Consider the following 20,551-nt stretch of genomic DNA (forward strand, 5'->3'; position numbering starts at 1 on the left):
TATCATGTTTATATGACACAGGAACGACCATCTCCACAATGTACAAGTCACCAAAATTTACTGTTTTGTAACAAGCACCATGATTGGTTCATTTAGTGATCTTTTTTTGTCATTAATTAACTGCTTGAAATACTTCTCTACTGGTAGTACAACAAGTCAGATAATGTTGTCAAGGTATGGTATAAGTGTAAAAGTGTGAATATGTTTAAATGATGGTAAAGAATGGGGTTTAATGTCTCATATATACTTGACTTAAGTCATTTCTCCTCGAATTTCTGCCTACATATCTTTTATCAAACGCTGAGGGATCTTTTGTGTGCATTCCCCTTTTGTAAAAGGGGACTGAGTTTTTAAATGATAAGTGAGAACCCATCTGGAAAAATCAATATTTATATTACAGACATACAGGTATTCAATTATCATACTGATTCCTGTTATTACAGAATTTATCTTCTAGTCAATTAACTACTGACATTTCTACTTCTAAGACTTCTCATAGGTTCTACAGATTATTCAAATTACAAGCGTATTATGGACCTCAGTTTCACATCGATTGTACATGGACATGGCAACAAAAAATGAAATGAAATGAGGTTTAATGTCCTACTGTTCTGCTTCTACTGGACTAATGGAGATGAACATACACTATGCAGTGAATTCCAACTGTCAAAGAGTTCTTTTATGCGCATACCAATGTGCACACAAGACCTTACTTTCTCGTACCATTAGAATGACTATACCTTGTCCCTTGCCAGGCCATTTGTCTTACATCACTGACAAGGTGGAACCACACCAAAAATCTTGATCGAACACGGTACCTCCACGTTAGGAAGTCAACGTCCTACCCAATGAACCACTGTGGTTCCCAAACATGGCAACAATAAGAACAAGATGAGTAGCACTTCTACTTACCATCATGTCCTGAGTTGAGTAAATGTTCACCAAGATCACAGCCAAAAACTCGTTCTTTAACAATACCCGACTGTTTTAACTGATTTCTGGCTGGCCGTGTAGAGAAGAAGGTGCGTAAAAAAGACATCAATTTACCGTGTCGTCGTATTACTGAAATAATAAACACATTATTATTATTATTATTATTATTATAAAATCAACAAGGTCAAACCAAACCAAAGACATTTATACGTGGCATTAAACTAATTTAATTAAAGAATTTTTTTTGAATTTGTCTAATTCTCATGTTTAGATATTTTTTTCGCATTTATTAATAAGAAATAACTAAATATATCATTTTCATTATATCTTAAATTAAAATACATAGTTAAGTATACAGAATGACTTCCTGCTTTATTAAAACATTCTTTCATATGAAATTATTGCCAGATTTAAAGGAGCTAATCAAGATGTATATAAGTCAATCAAATGGGTTCATTCTGATGAAAGAATCCTAGACAGTTCTTTGCAATTAACGGTATGTTTTCGCAAAAATACAAATTTTTACGTGAAAAGCCCCTGAATTCCACTCTATTCCCAAATGCCTGGGTCGTCATGTCTACATATATGCATAAGATATAGTGGTAAGTTATCATCACAATTACCAAGTCCCCCAAAGGAATTCTTTAAATGAGTTACAAAACCCTGTTAAGAAAAACTTGCTATATGACTAAATATATGACTGTCCCTTTAAACCTACACAACTTGTAAATATATAAATAAATATGTTTATTACTGTAGTTTACATGACAAATATGTAGAAATATAAATATATTGTTGTTATTCTAACTCACAATCTCATGCATTAGACTTTATACTCAAACAATGCAATAAACAAATTCAATTATATAACTATTTTTACTTCTTCTGTGTGCAAGTGTCAACAGATCATGTATACCTTCATGGTTTTCACAAATATTGTGACTCCATCTAAAAGCATTTACACTTAACTTTATAAAGGAAAAAATGATAGAAACAGACTAGCTTTGTACTTCAAATTAATGACTAATTCTCATATTATGTCTACAAATATTTTGTTTTTCATTGAAAGTGCTATAATTAAGGATGCATTATTCAAGAGCTTAATCTGCCTATTGCAGGTTTTTTTTTAGGCCCCAAATGTTATATAAATTATTAATTAGACATTTATTAACATGACAAGACCATAATAAACTCTCTAGGCCAGAGGTGTCAAACATGCGGCCCGCCAAGGGGTGAATGTGGCTCGTGGAACAAATTCCAATAAACTGACATGTCAATAATTCTTAGAAACTAGAGATGGAAATCATTTATTATTGTTTTCCGGTTTCAGTAAAACTTTTGCACTGTGTGTCATAGATATATAAGTTGTATGTAATACAAGACAACGTTGTGTTCAATATTATATCTTGGCAATTTGGAAACCAGTCTAAACCAGCGGTTGCCAGGCAAGGAACGCCCACATTTTGCAAGAAATGGATAGAGAACAAGCTAAAAACAAAAGTGATTTTTCGTACAATCAGGGGACATAATCCAGAAAGTTATGGCCTGAAATGCGCAAATATTGAAAGGGACTGAGATCTTTGGGATATAAAGATATATATTAAGTTTCATCAAAATCGGATAAACAGAGTGACCTGTCGAGTGTCAACAAACAAATTGTGGACGGACGGACAGGGGTGATGGCATAATACGTCCACATGAAAATGTAGGCATACAAAAATTACCTGTGTCCAGGACTTTGGCTTTGTTTTTAGTATTCGGTAAAGTTCAAGGACATTTGGCTTTATCGTGATATTTTTATATATCTCTGGCCCACTTGATGTAAAATTTAGTTTATGTGGCCCCTGAATCGAAATGAGTTTGACACCCCTGCTCTAGACCATCGGTTGACTCCGGTTTTATGTAGATAAGAAGGATTTGGCTATTTAATGATTTAATTTAAAAAAGGAGAAGCGAGGCTAAGTCTGAAAATACCAAATACGATAATAAACAAGCAATGCACACATCGTGTCAAAACTTCAAACTGTGATAACTGCGCTCAGAATAAAGTAATTTGAATGAAATTTTTGATATATTCATTTTGCATTATCTATTTTTGAACTTTTATATCGAAATCTTACATAATATATCTTTAATAGAAAATCATACGAAATAATATAAAATATTAATGTTTAATATTTTATATTATTTCGTATGATTCATTGTTAATTCTCACTTAAAACATCACTAAACCTCTGACTGCCATAAAAAAAAAAATAAGAGGTTTACTTCCATTAAGGTATTAAATATGCATTATGTACGATTTTGATACTGAACTAGCCGTACTTGCTAGCATAATAATTCTAAACAGATGATTCAAATTTAATATATTGAAAATTTCATTCAAATTACTCTAAGCAATGTTATCACTGTTTGAAGTTAATAACATAGACTGTTTATTGCCGGAACATTACTTGTTAATCGAAATTCAGCCTTGCTTCTGCATTTTTAAATTAATTCATTAAATGGCAATCGTATTTTAATAAGTTTACATCTACGCCATCAGATGGTCTAGGGGGTTGATTATAGGCTTGTCATGTGAATAAATGTTTAAATAATAATTTATATAACATTTAAAGCCAAAATGAAAAACCTGTAATAGGCAGATTTAGCTGTAACATAATGCATCTATAAGAATTATTTTAAAAATAAAACTCATTGCTTCACTTGGCATTTATATTCTTCAAAACCTCTTTAATTTCTCATTTAAAAAAAAAAGAAAAAAAAAAAGAAAACAAATCTTTAAATAGAATAAGATTTAATTAGGTGATTTATTTGACCCACTAACCTTATTTCTATCAGACGTTAATTTCTAATAACACACAATTATATTTTTCAAAACCTCTTAAATTTGTACTGTTTTTTTTATAAAAAAAGAAAACAAATCTTTAAAGAGTATAAGAAGATTAAAGATCTAATTAGGTCATTCATTTGACCCACAAACCTTATTTTTATTAGATATTAATTTCTAGTGGAGACACAATTTCTTTAGCATGTCATTCGTAATGGCATGTGTGATAATATTTGTATTTTGATCATATGCTTGATTTGAAGTATCTCTCAAGAAATATGTTTTTCCTGGTAATTAGGTGATATTTTACCGCGATGGTTATGCATTTATCATCTCGACTGTTGAGGAAATATATTTTTAAGGTGAGAACATTTAAAATAATATAGTTTAATTTCAGTGTAGATTAGCAATAAATTAACCTAGAGTTTACATAGAATATAGGTATTGTATCCTAAATTTGAGAATAACTGTTTTACACAGAAACCTATAAATTTATGGCCACCACAATATACCGTCTAAAAATTATAATAAAATAATTAAATGCCTCTTTTGAAATATGTTAACAATTCTTTGAACCAGGGCTTCCACTTTAAAATTTTGATTGATTATCATTTCTAGTAATGCCCAGCAACTTTGTAAATAAAATTCAGTTTTTGTCAGTCTTGTGTACATACAAAATAAAATCTTATTACAATAATTATTTATTATTGAAATATTTCTATTCATTTATTCAATGAGCTTTTATATTAAAATCTGATTTTTTGGTTCAAGAAAAATAAAGAACTGAAAAGACCATTTCAACATATCTTACAAGTTTTACTACATGCTGTAGAAAACACACTGACCTTGATTGTTTTGAGTAGTTTAATAACTTTGATTTATCACATTTAATCTATCTCGTGTGACATTACTACAGTTTTAAAAATTATGTTTTTTATAAGACCAATGAACAGCAATCTAAATACTTACAGGGTTTTTTGGAGGCAGCTCGACGCAAAATACGAGTGGCCATAGAATTAGGAACTTTATCACCGATAACTTCCACACATTCTCCAGGGAAAAAACCAACCTGATAATGAAGCAAAATGCATTACATGCAGTTAATAATTAAACAAACTAATGATATTATTAGTGGTGTAGCTAGAGTTCTTCTACGGCATTCAGGTTTCTAAGGTATCAGACTACAAATTTAATCTCCATCTTCCCAGATTAACCCCATGTTGAGGGACCGATGATAGGTTTTTTTTGTTTGGCCTAAGCAAGGTGCATTAATCTTTAGGCCATACCCCCTCACAAACCTAGCTACGCCACTGTATGTTTGTGTATAAGTAAGATATACATAAATAAATAAATGCTATTATATGAAGGAGGTTTTAAACTATGTTTTGGGATAAAACACAAATCGCTTGGTTAATCAAAGCTGTAAAAATATAAGTAATAAAACTCTTCAAAACTAAACCAATCAAATAATGCTACTTTAGTTGAAGTTACAGGACATAAAATTTGTTGAAATTTGATTTTCTCAAAGCATTTAAGAAAGGGATAAATGATAGAAAAATTACCCCCAAAAATTATGAACTCAAATAGCTGATTTTAATTTAGACACTTACAATTTCAACAAACTTTACGAGATCTCTTTTTGTTTAAAATAAAAACTGAATGTATATATGTAAATAACATTATATTTCAGTTATGGTTCATGCATAGGATAGTACGTCTGTTACTTGTATACCTTCAGACATCATAATTTTCCAACAGATAAAAGGAAATAATAATGTGAACTTCAAACATTATTTTAAAATCATCTTAACTGATGTTGATCTGTTAAAGGTTATTAGGATGCATAAATATTAAAATGGTAAACTATTATTGGCTATGTCTGCCATTAATGATGTTATAGTCTAAATATCAGTAAATCATTGAAATACACTACATGCTCACTCTTTCATGCCATCAAATACAATCACACCATGCCATCACTCACAAATATATTCTGGTATTTTAGAATCCATGGACGACGGTACTTTATCTCCGATCAGTTCTACACATTCACTTGGAAAAAATCCAACCTAGGAATGGATTCAGTGACATTAAAGTTATTGACTGTTTGATTTAATTACATGTATACGTTTATACCAAGCATGATTCTACATAAATAATACATTTTAAATGTCCCCATACTGACTATAAATAAGATTTTGTTATTTATCAGGAAAACCTGCCTCATAAAACAAATATCAAGTAATGGCGTTTTTCAAATTTATAGACTTATCATAGCAAAGTACATGTAAGCTACAAACTAAATAATAGAAACAATTCTCACCTCAAAACCCCTTTTCCCTCGCCACCATATTGTGTCTTCAGCTGGCGGCATGTCAATTACAGACACTATATCTCCAACCTGCAATGAAACAATATATTTTTTATATTAACAAACGTTTTGGTTGTGTGGGATGTATTTTCATTCTGCTTTTAAATCTGACATTAAACTTAAAATGGCTAGATGTTTTTGATCTGGTTCCAAAACAAAATGTTGATTCTATTGTTGATATATATTGTGGGATGACAATCTGTCTTGGTTCAAAATTATAGTCCACAGATAAAGAATGTGTTGATTGATTATTCATGTGTCAACACAAGAAGCAAAAAATAAAAATAAAGAAAACAGTAAAAAAGCTGATTTTTCCTTAAAATCTCTTGAAACAAACATTTAATCATCCCATTCACTTTCTGATAACAATACGTGATAGGTCACTTTGTGATAATACATTGTTGTAATGTGATAGGTCACTCTGTTGTAATAAAATGTGAAAGGTCATTTTATTGTAATAGTATGTGGTATTTTGTGACAGAACACTTTACTGTGATGTGAAATGAAATGGTGTTTAATGTCATACTGTTCTACTAATTGCAATACAGCCCAGGTCATTTTGTGGTAATATTTTATAGCAATAGCATGTGATGGGTCACTTTGACACAATATGTGTCTGATCACTTTATTGTTATAATATGCGATAGGTCACTTTGTTGCAATAAAATGTGACAGGTTGGTCATTGTGGCAAATTATTTTATCTTCATGCAGCATATAGAATAGAAATTTGAAGGCACTTTCTGTTACTTGCATCTGTCTTGTTTGTCGAGAGATTATAAACAGCTGTAACCATTGTTATAAGATAAACGATTTATTGTCCTCATGTACAACCACTCGAGACAGTGTTTTATAAGTTTTTTACGTCTGAATTCAACTGACATGTCCACATGAGAAATCACTAAAACCATTTTCAGATAATCATTGACTGATGCATGCAGCTACAATCAATTCCTACGAAGAGGATAGAAAGTTATTGGGATTTAGGTTCTAATGATTGCCATGAATAGTTTTTTGGGGGGATAAAAATAAATCAGTTCAACAGAGAATTAAATTCACAATATTACTCTGAATTTTCAAGGTGTCACATGATCTATCACCAAAATATATCAAAGATCTTATCGGTCTATACAGATCCACAAGAACTCTTAGATCCACAGATAAACAACTTATATATCAAATATCAGTGCATCTTAAAATCAGAGAAAGATCTTTCTCATTCTCTGCTTCTCTCTTTGGAATTCATTGCCTTACAACATTAGAACCATTGACTTGATAGATGTATTTAAAGTTCAAGTGAAGACATTCCTATTTACTGAGGCAGTTTCCATAGTGCTATAGAGAAAACTTCAAAAGCGCAATAGAAAGTTTGAGTATCATCACAAGGATTATTATAATTATACTCCCATTTAAATAAGAAAAACAACCCGCATGGCTTAGTAAGAAATCATTTTCGATGTGAAAGGATAGTCACACTTCCATACTAAGACAATCAGATTAAAACATATTAAAATTCTATTAAATCTATCAATCCTTCACTGAGATACAGATGTTTTACCCTTCATTATGAGTCATACAAAAATAAAGCCTTTAGCGGTTCAGTGTGGACAATCCTAATATAATGGTTGATTTATGTACATTGGTTTTCTTGCCTATTTAACAAAAGCAAGCATTCTTTCACAAAAGAAGCGAGGGACCACAGTGAATTCATAGTATACATATCTGTTTTGACTGTCAATTTCTCTCTAATGCATGTTGTATACCCATGCAACAAAGATAATACAAGTAGATATATACATCATAAGTATATTAATATTCTTACCTCTAAAGAAATCTCATCGACTGCTTGTGCGTTGTATCTTTTAATGGCGTGAGCTGCGGCTATAGCTGGCGTGTTAATACCTGAATCATCTACAGCTAATAAACGATTTCCACGATTATCCAACTGGAAAAAAAAAAGACAATCATTTAGACAGGCAAAACAACCAAAAATAATAGATCATTTTCTTGAACTAATTTAAAATTTCAATATCACGCCAATATGATGTTTTAGTAAACATTTAATATTAAATTCCATCTTATATTCATAGCCTATAAATATTTATAAAAACATTCACTACTGGAGATTATGACTCAGTATTGTTGAAGAATAAAATATCTATTACAAAATCAAAAGTGAGGTAATTGCTTGTAAGCCATTACTAGAATTGATATTCTTTAACAATAATGGAAACTGTAAGAAATCTATTGATTTTCTTCAACCAAAAAATCTAAGTTAAATAATTCTTTCTAAAATCAATAAGACAACAATTGTTGAAATCAAGTTCCACTAACCTCTAACCAGTTTAAAACTGATCCACAATTGATCATGCTACCAGCCAAATAGGAGAATCTTTCCAGATATCGGCGTAATATCCTCCGAAGATCCTGAAACGTTCAAATCCATGAATCAGTTGAGTGAATCAACATCAAGTCACAAAATCAATCTAGCTTTTACTAGTCCGTCTGCTAGGAGAGATGATATGCGAGTAGCTTGATTATATCGCTAAGTGTGCATTGCATGTCAAAATGAAGGTATTCTGTCAGAAACAGTATGGTTCCATGGTGAATATCAACTTTACACAGTTATTGACCGCAGGTTTTTGTTAGCTATTGAACATATGTACATTATATAATACGACGACAGAGATGAAATAAAATGGTGGTTCTGTCAGTGTTCAATAAATATTCTAGAATCTGCTTAAATATTGTTTAATCTGTTCATCAGGTTCACGGTATTCTTAAAGATCACTGAAGTTTTAATACATCAATCAATGCTATAGGGATAATTGCAAACCTTTTAGATTTAAATGCACATGAAAAATGTGGTATGTGTGAGAGAGAGAGAGAGAGAGAGAGAGAGAGAGAGCTCATTATGAGACTAAAATAGGGATCAAATTTATTTCAATAATTAGATTGTCAAGGAATTTAGCAGTGGGAGGAAACCTGAAGAACCCTGAGAAAACCCATCAGATTGGCCAGTTGACCTTAATCATTATAACATACAATCTGGTAATCGGAACCAATGACAGAACTTATGATCTAAAGCGCACAATATTGTAGTTTTCAAAGGATTTAAAATCTCTCAACGACGATCAGGAGTTTCAATAAATGTATCAAAACCAATATCAAAACAAATATTCATCTATATCAACTTTTAATACAATTTTTGTCATTTGATATAGCTTGATATCAATGAACAATCAATATTTTTTCTGAATAATAAGTTAAAACTTACTGTGTTTTCTTTCTCTTCATCTTGACGCTGTAATTCTACAAGTTGACTAAATTTACGATCAAAGATGCATCGATGCAACTGCTTATCCAGACTACGAAAGTTACCAAATGTCCGTCGAATGTTCCAAGCCTTTTCATTAGATTTGACACGCATGAGGAATGTATCTTCGATTCCTTCCTCTTCATTATGGTGGTAATTTTCACGGTCGTCATCACATAGGTGGACCTGTAAAAATTTAATTTGTATTGATAAGACTTTGTATCATTTAATCTGTCCAAGTTATATTAATAGTTTTTTTTTTACAAATAAACAGTAAATATTCAGACAGACTAAAGAGAGGGGAAGAAAATAAAGGCGGTCCGGTGTTCAAATTTGAAGTACACGCAAATCGTGGAATGGAACAGGGTTTAACATTTCAACACATTTTGGGACTAACATATAACATTCATTTAAATTGTCACGAATGCAATGGGAGTGGAAGAATTTTGTCTACACCTCTTTGAATTACATGCTAATCTGTACAATGGGTTTTCTTTGCAAATTATTCTTATTGGCCCGTGACAAGTGAGAACTGGGCTTCAAATTTTCTTCTTTGCCTATTCTAGTTGATTTATTGTTTTAGTGGGATTGAGTATGAGGTTAGGTTGATGATTTTTATGTCTGATCAATGTGAAACTGGGCCATATTTAATGGGTTATATTATCATAGTTCTTGTGTATCTAATCTACGTATCAATCTGATTATAATACACATCTATATTTCCATTCGGTTTTTTATACTTTCGATAGCCTACACTACCTGAAGATCTGACCGATTGTAGCAATAGGTGGCGTCAGAGGTCAAACGAGCGGCTTTTGACCCTATGATGTCAGACATTTGATTAACCAATCAGCAATGATGTTACTAGTGGATTACCCACAGTTCCGTGCAAAATACGTCTAAAGCTCGCTGTAACAGACCGTTTCATTGGCTAAGCCCTCACACCATTCAGAACACATCAATGATAACAACTCTTCCAGATCCTAGTGTAGTAAAGACATGTGAAACGAAATTTTGAACTATAAAAACGAAACGAAATAGGATCTGTGATTTAATCAGATTGATCTACATATGTGCACTTCTGAATTTATCTCTTCAGTGATTGTGAAAATATACCCCACTTAGTATCTACAAAATAACGGAAAATTCAATCTTTGTTATTCAACTGAAAATGCTTATGTCTTTAAGTTAAAAATACTTTGTGCAGTCAAGTAAAGACATGTGAAACGAAATTTTGAACTATAAAAACGAAACGAAATAGGATCTGTGATTTAATCAGATTGATCTACATATGTGCACTTCTGAATTAATCTCTTCAGTGATTGTGAAAATATACCCCACTTAGTATCTACAAAATAACGGAAAATTCAATCTTTGTTATTCAACTGAACATGCTTATGTCTTTAAGTTAAAAATACTTTGTGCAGTCAAGTTGTTCCTGTATATATGACAACGAACCCAAGTCAACCATTTTAAATTTGTTCAAAAACTCAATCCTTTAATGTATTACAAGTAATATAGTGTACATTTACATGTACTTCTAAATTTTCTCTTTTGGAGCACAATTTAGTCAGTCTACATCAAATTTTAACAAGTTGGTTACACAGTCACATGACACACAACAAACAGTGACATAACACACAATAAATACATTCCGTTCGCTCAAAGGTGATTGCTGTCATTAGTCATACTGTTCACATAAGTCTTCTGAGATGAAATGCAAAGCCTGTATAATGGAAAACATTCTAAAACATGATGTCTGTGAAAATGAAGAAACTTACAAGGCAATTTAAAGTGCAGTCGTTTATTTATTTATTGTAATATCAAACTGATATATTGCAGTCTCCAGTGCAAATTATTTATATCATATTTATTTTTAACATCCATTGATTATATTTACATATAAATTATTTATTAAATAGTTCGTTAACATACATTCTTTATATTTTCATAAAAATTATTTATTAAATTTTTTTGTTAACATCCATTCACAATATTTTCATATAAATTATTTAATAAATATTTCTTTAAAATCCATGCATTATATTTTCAATAAATTATTTATTATATAACTTTTTAAACTTCCATTCATTATATTATCATATAGTATTTATTAAATATTTATTAAACTTCCATTCATTATATTTTTATACAATCTGATTAAAACACAGATCCAATTTCGTTTCGTTTTTATAGTTCAAAATTTCAATTTTACTTGTCTTTACTACACTTGGATCTGGAAGCGTTGTTATTTAACTCGTGTTCTGCTTTAAATGAGGGGTCAGCCAATCAAATGGTCTGTCAAATCGAGCGTTTGAACTGTGGGTAGACATTAGCGGCAATAGAAATCAAAACAAAGTAAAAGTAGATAAAAATATATATGGCGGTCGCTAATTGGTTAATCGAATGACTGACGTAATCGGGTCAAATGTCGCTTGCTTGGTACCTGATGTCATAGAACGTGAACTCCCACTATAACTTGTTAGATCTACGTAGTGTAGGCCATCGAAAGTATAAAAAACGAAACGAAATATAGATCTATATTTTAATTAGATTGATTTTTATAGTATTTATTAAATATTTTTCAAACTTCCATTCATTATATTTTCATAGAAACTATTTATTAAATATTTTTTCAACATACATTCATTATAATTATTTTTATAGAAAATTATTTATCAAATATTTCTTAAACATCCATTCATTTTTATAGACTTAAGAGTAGTGTTACAGTAGTTACCTGATGCAAATACATATTAAACATTAAACAAAGTTAAAATAATATTCTGTTGCTATGACATCTGTGCCTGGCAGGTGCATATACAAGTTTCACTTCCAGTTTACATCAATTGAGTATAACTAGTTCAGGTAATAACCACAGCAGACAGCATATTGTATAATTTAGCAGGTCTATGGTTTTATGACTGTATCATATAAGATTTTATATCATTCATTAATGCATAATTGCATATTTTCTAAGAAAGTCAAAACCTAATTATTTCTACATCTATGTGTATTACCTAATAGGTTGTCAAATCACTACTATACAATCATAGGAATCATTTTAGCACTTAAAAAACATTCACATGAAAATTTGAAATAATTCTGCTTGCTGACGGTATTTGGAAATATATCATTTCTTTTCATTGGAAACCTAAGTCTACACAATGAATGAGGGAGTTGTCTTGATTGTTCGTGGTTAAACAGATATGGATAATGATGCTTGGTTGAGCGAGACTTTTCAAACCTGCACATGTGATAACACCATAAAATCCAACATTAAATTTTATTACGAAAATAAAATTTGCCAATTTCTCAACTGACACTTCAGTGAATTATAGTATTTCGGATTACTGTGTTTCAAGATGCCATGTATTCTAAGGCTTTATTTTAACATATCTTAAAATGCACTTATCATTTTAATATAAAACCATTTCAATCATAAAAACAATGTTCTAATACATGAACTGGTTCAATAATATTGATTAATTGAACGGGATGAAAATAGCCAGAATTCGATGCCCTGTCTATATTCTGATACATAAACGTGTTCAGAATATTTCTAAAATCTGTTCACTGGGAACAAAGTTACTGGTCTACAGCCTTGTTACACCTGACAATAAAATATTCATGATGTTAGTCTACATTATTTCATATTGAACAGCTAATTCATCAATTTAAATTTAAAACCAGAGATTATTAAAACTACTTTCATCATAGTCCAGAGATTATTAAAACTACTTTCATCATAGTCCAGAGATTATTAAAACTACACTTTCATCATAGTCCAGAGATTATTAAAACTACAACGATTGTTCTTCTAAATCTCTATAATAATACTTTTTAACTCTTTATCTGTTCACAATTCAAATGATGAAATTATTGTATTGGCCTTATGGATTTCAATTTGAGGAAATTATATGTTTTAAATTCCCTATTTAAAAATGTATTAGCAAAATTGTACAATTAATGAAAGTGAATCCTTCCTGTGTGTAATGTAATCTGTATAATATCCAACTTAACATGTGAATATCAGACTAAACTTTCCTGGTCACATCATGCCACTTGAAACTCAAGTGCTAGCCATTAAACTGGCCCATTTATCAAGCTCGACTTTAATTCAATACAACAACTGGAATTTTAAGTTAAAAGAACTTTAAGAGGAAACATTAGGTCAATGTATATTTGTGATCATAAAAATATTTCAGGGTGGGGACTGAGAAACAAAATGTTGAATAATGACAGATGTACAGATTGAAAGACTTGTTGAAAGGATTGCAAATTCTGAAATGCAAATATATTTTTCATCGGTGAAAATTTAGGATGCGAGACTCTCTTAGTACAAATACGAATAGATCAAATGAATTCTTAATAAATATGCAGCTCGATGCTAAAGCACATGGCCACTAAAATAAAGTGTTCGTTATTTTAAGATTTGTTTAGAATGCATTTTTCCTTGCTAAATTCCTTATGGTACATATTTTCAAAGTCGTTACTGCACATGGCTAACAGATTTTCAACAAATAAATGAAATAATAACCTTCAATAATAACTTGAATCGATAATTCAATGAAATAACTCTTTTATATGTCTGAAATAGGAATATATCTCGGAAACTTTGGGAAGACAACAAACTTCAATAAGATAGAGATCGAAATCAAGGAATAAATTATTCTCAAATTACAGAGCTATGTCAAATTTTGGCTGGATCAGTTTTAATTCAAGTGAATGAAAGATATTAAATGACTAATGTGTGAAATATTATTTTTACAATTAATCGAATCCAAGTGAGCGTCATGTATGATACAGGGTATGATCAAATACACAAATACAGATACATTTTTATTTTGACGACCAAAGCCTTCCTGCAAATTTTCAATGTGAGCATAACAAGCACCTGACTCTTGTGCATAAAGGAAGTGAGTAAATATAGCCTTGATTATACCAGACTGACTAAACCATTCTACTGACTTCTAATAGTATTCTTGTACCACAGGAAAATATTATTGTAAATTACATTTAAACCAAACCCACCGAACTGACGTAATTTGTACCACGTGATAAACAGATTTGTGCATAATCATCTAAATTGCAGTGTCTACAATAACTACAAAAAAAAGGAGAAGCTGTCATTTTTCAACTACAAGAATTGAATTCAATTATGAGGTGTTCCAGATACTTGTTGACAGGGGAAGATGTCTGGAAAATTAAGACTATGAATACAAAGGTGGAAGGAATTAGGGGCCAATTTTAATTTATTAATAAGCGCACACAACCCCCTCCTTTTCACAGATGAAATTTCATTACCTGTCTGCTTTAAACAAATTCAATTGTATTTATCACGATTTCTGTCGAGAAGCATAAATCACCCAGGGCGTGGGGGCAGTAATTACGGGGGATACAATATAATGGAAGATTAATGTATAAATCTACGACAATACAATAACTTGACTGCCTTTATTGGATAATTTGACAAAGGGAACGCATCATAAATCTCTTAATGGACTCATGGCAAGACCCAATAATCCAAACACACTTTATATAATAGACGAGGAAGAACTAACTTGCACCATTAGGTATGGTAAACGTGATATCAATATGTCCAACTGTTCTGTTTATTTTACTCAACCTGACCCAGTTCTGGTGTCTAAGACTATAACAGCATCATCAAGGCATCCCGAACTTAAATCAATTCACAATCAATTACATTCCACATTGTATTTACTCAAGTAGGTTTTAAACAAATCAATGTAGGTCAAATTAATGTGATTCTAATATGTATGTTAAACTAGTGGATTCCTATCATCCATTATTCAGACAATATCTAAAAGCTAAATGTCAATGGTAGAGATAATCAAGCAGCTTAGATTTGAAGGGAATAAAAAGTCACCATCACGATTACTGGATATTCTCAATTATCAAGTACACAACCCTGATTAATGACACCAACCAATCATAAAGTGACTCACGGACAATTAGTTATTTTCTTGTAAACAAACTTGTATTGAGCTTAACATACAATAACACCATTATAGATATGTAACTTGAGAATTAGTAATTATGTAAGTGAATTCCTGTGAACAGCTATTTTTGTGTAGCGGTATGTTTAAAATCAAAGGGGGAGGGAGAAATGGGGTTTAACTTCCACTCAACACGAACTAAGTCATTTTAGAACTAACATGGTACAATTATATTTCAATAATTCACTTGTGCGTAGGGGTCTTTAGAGGTAGGAGGAAACCATATGATCTGGAGGAAACCCACAAGGTTATCCAGGTGACCATACACTTTGTCACATAGAAATGTAGGATTGAAACCATGTGACTCAATGACAGATCTTATGATCTAAAGTGCACATGTTAGACCAATCAACCACCTAACCCATCTTGAAATCAATACCTTTACTGTCAATAAGACAGTTATGTAAGAAGAAATGTCTCATGTTGGTACTATGTAAAAGTTAATCTATATCAGATCTTGTGTGTTTATACAGTCATTTGTTTGTTATGATTATTGTAAAGGTTATATATGTTAGGACAAGGTCAAGATTAGAAGAAGATGTGAATCTGCTTACCTCAATAGGTCCTAGTTCTACTACATCATAATGAAAGTGTGCACATTCTTCTAACTTGGGAAATCTAGTTGTTCCATCCAGTAAACTGAAAGAGATAATATCATCAAAATTAGTTACACAGGACCAATAAATATATATTAACATTTATAAAGCACATAAATACAATAATTATAAAGTTTCTAATGTGCTTCTGGGTTCTAGTGTTATCACTAATTATTTTTTCCCAAGGTATTTTAAAACAGAAATGTTTAGAGCTGGGATTTGAAATTTCCTTGGATTTTGAAAGTCTTAATGATGATGATATCCAGATTCCATGACATGTTACAAGAGTTCCAATTTCTTGTTACATTAAACATAATCAAGCTAATCGTAACATTTGATCCATCAACAAATGACATTAAAAAAACACATCTAGAATAATGAATATGTATGAATGATTACATAATGATCTCACATATTATCATACCACAAAACAAATCAAGCAAATGAGACCAACAACTTTATTTTTTACCAAAATAAAACTTTAAAGGGGTCTGATCATAATAAAATTTAATCATGAAGGGTCTGCACTCTTTCATCCCATAAAACAATTAAACAAATATAAATTCAAATAAAATCAATGAATTAATTTTTTTACGCAAAATAAAACTTTAAAGAGGTCTGATCATTTTAAGATTCAAACCCAAAGGGGTTCTCACTCTTTTTGTCTACTTCCATTTTAAATCCGGATTTATCAACAGGTACCCTGTAAAAACAGGGATGCCTCCTTTAAGTAAGATAGTGACAGATGACCTTTTATAGTTTGATCAAATCAAGTCACAAATACTGATAGATGGTGTACACATGATATCAATGTGTTTTCTATATGTATAGGTTAACATCAAGTTTAGTTTGGACAGAAATCAAGTTAAGATATAGACAATAACAACTTTCTCCATCATCAACATAAAACTTTGAAATGTTGCTGCTTGAAGATCTACATAAAAGTCAAAGTACTATATTTATTTCACAAAAATTTGAACTGCAGGAAAACACGAAAAGAGAGCTTCAATAACCATTAATACCTCAGAAAGAACTAGATCATTTCTGGATAATCTTAATTCAATATTTTGCTTGTTGACCAGGATGAATTTGAACTGGAAGGAAACAGAAGAACCCAGAGAAATCCCACAAGACTAGGCAGATGACCTTACTCCTTGTCATAATACTTTTGTTATGTTCACTGTGTTATATACAGTTATAATAAAGATAATTTCTTGATATGAAGGATATGTGGTCACACAGTCTAATCAGTCAAACTTTGCTTCCATTTAAACTTAAAAAAAACCTTTTCAAATCTTTGGAAAGAAAACAAATTGTCCGCTTATAAATATGCACTTGAATGTACTATATTTTCTAAAAAAAAAACCAACACCATAATGTTCAGATAGGAAGATAAATCTGCGGATAGGAAGATAAATCTGCGGATATTTTGAGTTAAACCTCTTATTTCTATAGATGTGTGCAATTTGAAGAAGGCAAATTTTACCCAGACAGTAGCATTTCTGTCTATTCTTCTTCCAACTGTCAAGGGTTCTTTAATATTTCTATCCTACTCTAATAACTGCACACACGTTCTATATCAGTCTCGCAGGTTTGAACCCTGACAATGAAGAATCTTCTGAGTTCCTACAGGACATCAAGAGCCCAGTGTCCAGCATATTCATGAAGCAATGGCCCGAGAAATCCCTCTCTGGCCATTGCTGGATTAGCTTCTGATACTTGCGCTTTTGAGGGAGTGTGTCTATTCTTCCCGTTCAATCAAATCTACCCAAAAGCACAGCAACATGAAAGCCCTTCGCTTAATCAGGGGTCTTCCCTAAAACTTTGGACAGTGATTTAAGGTATTAAAAACGGTGAAAGTGTTGTTCGTCTCAAAACAATATTGTTTACATTATATCCACAGAGTTTTTCTGCAATATTCTGCTATGCACTGGTTAATTGGGCATAATCAAATCGTGAGTCATGATGTAACGTTATGTAAACATATTTGGTCCAATTTGGAGCTCTGTTTGGTATTGTTACGCAGTAAGCTATTGGTTGTTAATCGGACTATTGACCAGTCATAATTTAGAACAAGAATTTGCTTTGTTTACAGCAGTGAGTAGTGGGATTAGCTCTAATCAAACGAAACACTGCGCAGAGTATGAGAGTCCTGATGACTTGACAACCCCCTGTCAATCCCCACCCCAGAAGAGTAATACTAGGATGAAAGTATATCACACAGCAACTCACTATACACATCAATATACAGGTTTACCATCATACTATTCAACTATTCTAATTACATCTGGCTTTAACTCTATAATAGTTGGCACATATTTACTCATAAAACTTACATGTTATTCACTAATCTTTATCTTTTAAAGATGTTTACATTAACACATGCAGTAATCTCATGTTTTTACTGGCTACTATACCTGTGTCTAGATGACGGAACCGTATAAAACTTTTTACACAGATTCTCTAAAGATCTTGAACAACGCTTCCAATCAAATTTTGACACAAAACATCCTCTGGAATAATCTTTATCCATTTTATAATAAATCCTACATAGGCACGGCACTCCCTACAGTTACAGACAAAACATACAACACACAGCACACGCACAGACATCAAATGCAGAACTAGAGGCAATAGTTTCCATGAAAGAAGAGCAGTATGAATTCACCTTAGTCCTTCAAATGTCACAGACTCCTGATTAGATTCATACCAGGAACCAAATACATAACATCATCACCACCTACATATACCATAACACATACGTATGGAATGACAAATACGTCAAAAATATAGCACCACAACTAATATGAAGAAGTGCATTTTAACCTCATGCTGCAAACAAGGCTCAACAATTGAGATAAATATATTTTTCAGTGCAGTAAATGATGCTACATACATTTACCAACAGCTATTTCAAGCTAAATATAGCTCAATTCAGAAATCTAACAGAACTAGTAATAAATAGGTGTGATACACCAGGCAGTTCATACTTATCCATAGCTAACAACATTTAATGCATTTCTTAAAGTATATTTTCACGTTTTCTAACTCTTGTCAACTTTCTGTTTTTCCATCATGTGTAACCTCACACAACTGGGTGTATGTATTAGAAGTTATTTTGAAGGATTCAGTTTCCCATACATGTTCACACAACACAGCTATTTATATAGACTGATCTGTGTACTGCAGCAGTGCCAGCTAAAAATATATACCTGGGTGTACATCATTAGAAAAATACTCATATCTACTACCAATGACAGACAGGGTGATGAAAATACCAAATATTTTGTCAAGTGTTGAGAGATTTTCCATGTTTATACCACAAAATCACCAAATCATAATCAGTTACATGGCAACATGGCCACCATGGAAATCCAACCATTTCTCTTTTTTTTATACTTTAAAGAAAATAAACCAACACAAGAAGGTGTGAAGCATTTCTACTGTTTTCTGAAATCACAGTAAACTGATACCAAACACAAGATCGTGGTCTCTGGGAAGTTTTAAAGTCTTTCCTAAACAAATCTAATCTGACCTGTTGTAGGAATCCACCTTACATTAATACTATAGGCCACAGCTTGTTCCTAAAACATAGCCATCAAATTCCCACCCTGTATAAAATCTTATAATTTGGCACAGAGCAAATGTTTTGAGATTTTTCTGAGCGCAAGTCATTTGACAGTAAGTTCCTTCCATTATTTTACTAAAGCAATGGTTACAAGCCTTTTCAGCTCAAAAACCATGGCTATATTTACTATGCTAAAACAGTGTTTTGATTACTTATCTTCTTGTAGAAACTTTACAATGTCAACACAGGGCAGGATAACATGAAAACAGACATGTAGTTGTTCCAAAACCCAGATGGATTCCAATACACAACTTATGATTGATATATGAACTATACCGTAATCAGTGTTAGGTTGAATGATGTAAAAACTGTTGTAATATAGGTTTATTAGTAATACAAAGCAGACTGATGAAAACAATCTCCCATTATTGCTATAAAATGTGGCAATGAATGATTAATGAGCCAATGTTTTCTACCATTGCTTTGAGAATCGTAGGTTATCCCAACTCCTTGGGCATTAAACATTAATTGCCCTTGCAATTTTCCAGAAATAATAAGTATTTTCATGTAAAATTGCAACAGCAAACCTCAAATCACTAATTCAATATGGTGCCTTAGCAATAATACTGCTTAATGTCATGGAGCACATGCAGTGGTGGTATTCTTTTTCTGACAATAACCCTGTAGGATATCGATGGCAATGGATGTCAAGAGAACTCGTGACTTGTGTTTAAAACCAAATTCCAGCATGTGTAATTGATAATTATTGTCAGTAGAATGTCAGTGAAGACATTAAAACAACAGACCAAATCACAAACAGGAAGTCCTATCTATTACTGATTTAGATGACCCATATTCATAGGTCAAATCACTCTATTACAAGCAGACGGCAAAACCACAAGCTGCATATTTGCATTTT

The 20,551-nt window shown here is 31.6% G+C and overlaps 1 protein-coding gene across 6 annotated transcripts in view; it reads right to left on the minus strand.

Moving 5' to 3' along the window:
- The window catches only part of LOC126829532 (uncharacterized), a 108,965-nt gene that overhangs the window by 17,856 nt on the left and 70,558 nt on the right, over positions 1-20,551 (minus strand). For 5 of the 6 annotated variants that reach the window (XM_050559469.2, XM_050559461.1, XM_050559462.2 and 2 more), the window contains 7 exons: positions 16,023-16,107; positions 9,410-9,634; positions 8,467-8,559; positions 7,955-8,077; positions 6,087-6,164; positions 4,733-4,832; positions 913-1,062 (listed from right to left, as the gene is read on the minus strand). In XM_050559469.2, the coding sequence (XP_050415426.1) occupies positions 913-1,062; positions 4,733-4,832; positions 6,087-6,164; positions 7,955-8,077; positions 8,467-8,559; positions 9,410-9,634; positions 16,023-16,107 (854 nt within the window). Of the gene's footprint in view, positions 1-912; positions 1,063-4,732; positions 4,833-6,086; positions 6,165-7,954; positions 8,078-8,466; positions 8,560-9,409; positions 9,635-16,022; positions 16,108-18,481; positions 18,845-20,551 lie in introns of those variants that run through there. The other variant, XM_050559470.2, reaches the window with a different exon arrangement.

The sequence above is a fragment of the Patella vulgata genome, chromosome 8, assembly GCF_932274485.2.
Source record: "Patella vulgata chromosome 8, xgPatVulg1.2, whole genome shotgun sequence".
In the NCBI taxonomy this organism is placed as follows: domain Eukaryota; kingdom Metazoa; phylum Mollusca; class Gastropoda; family Patellidae; genus Patella; species Patella vulgata.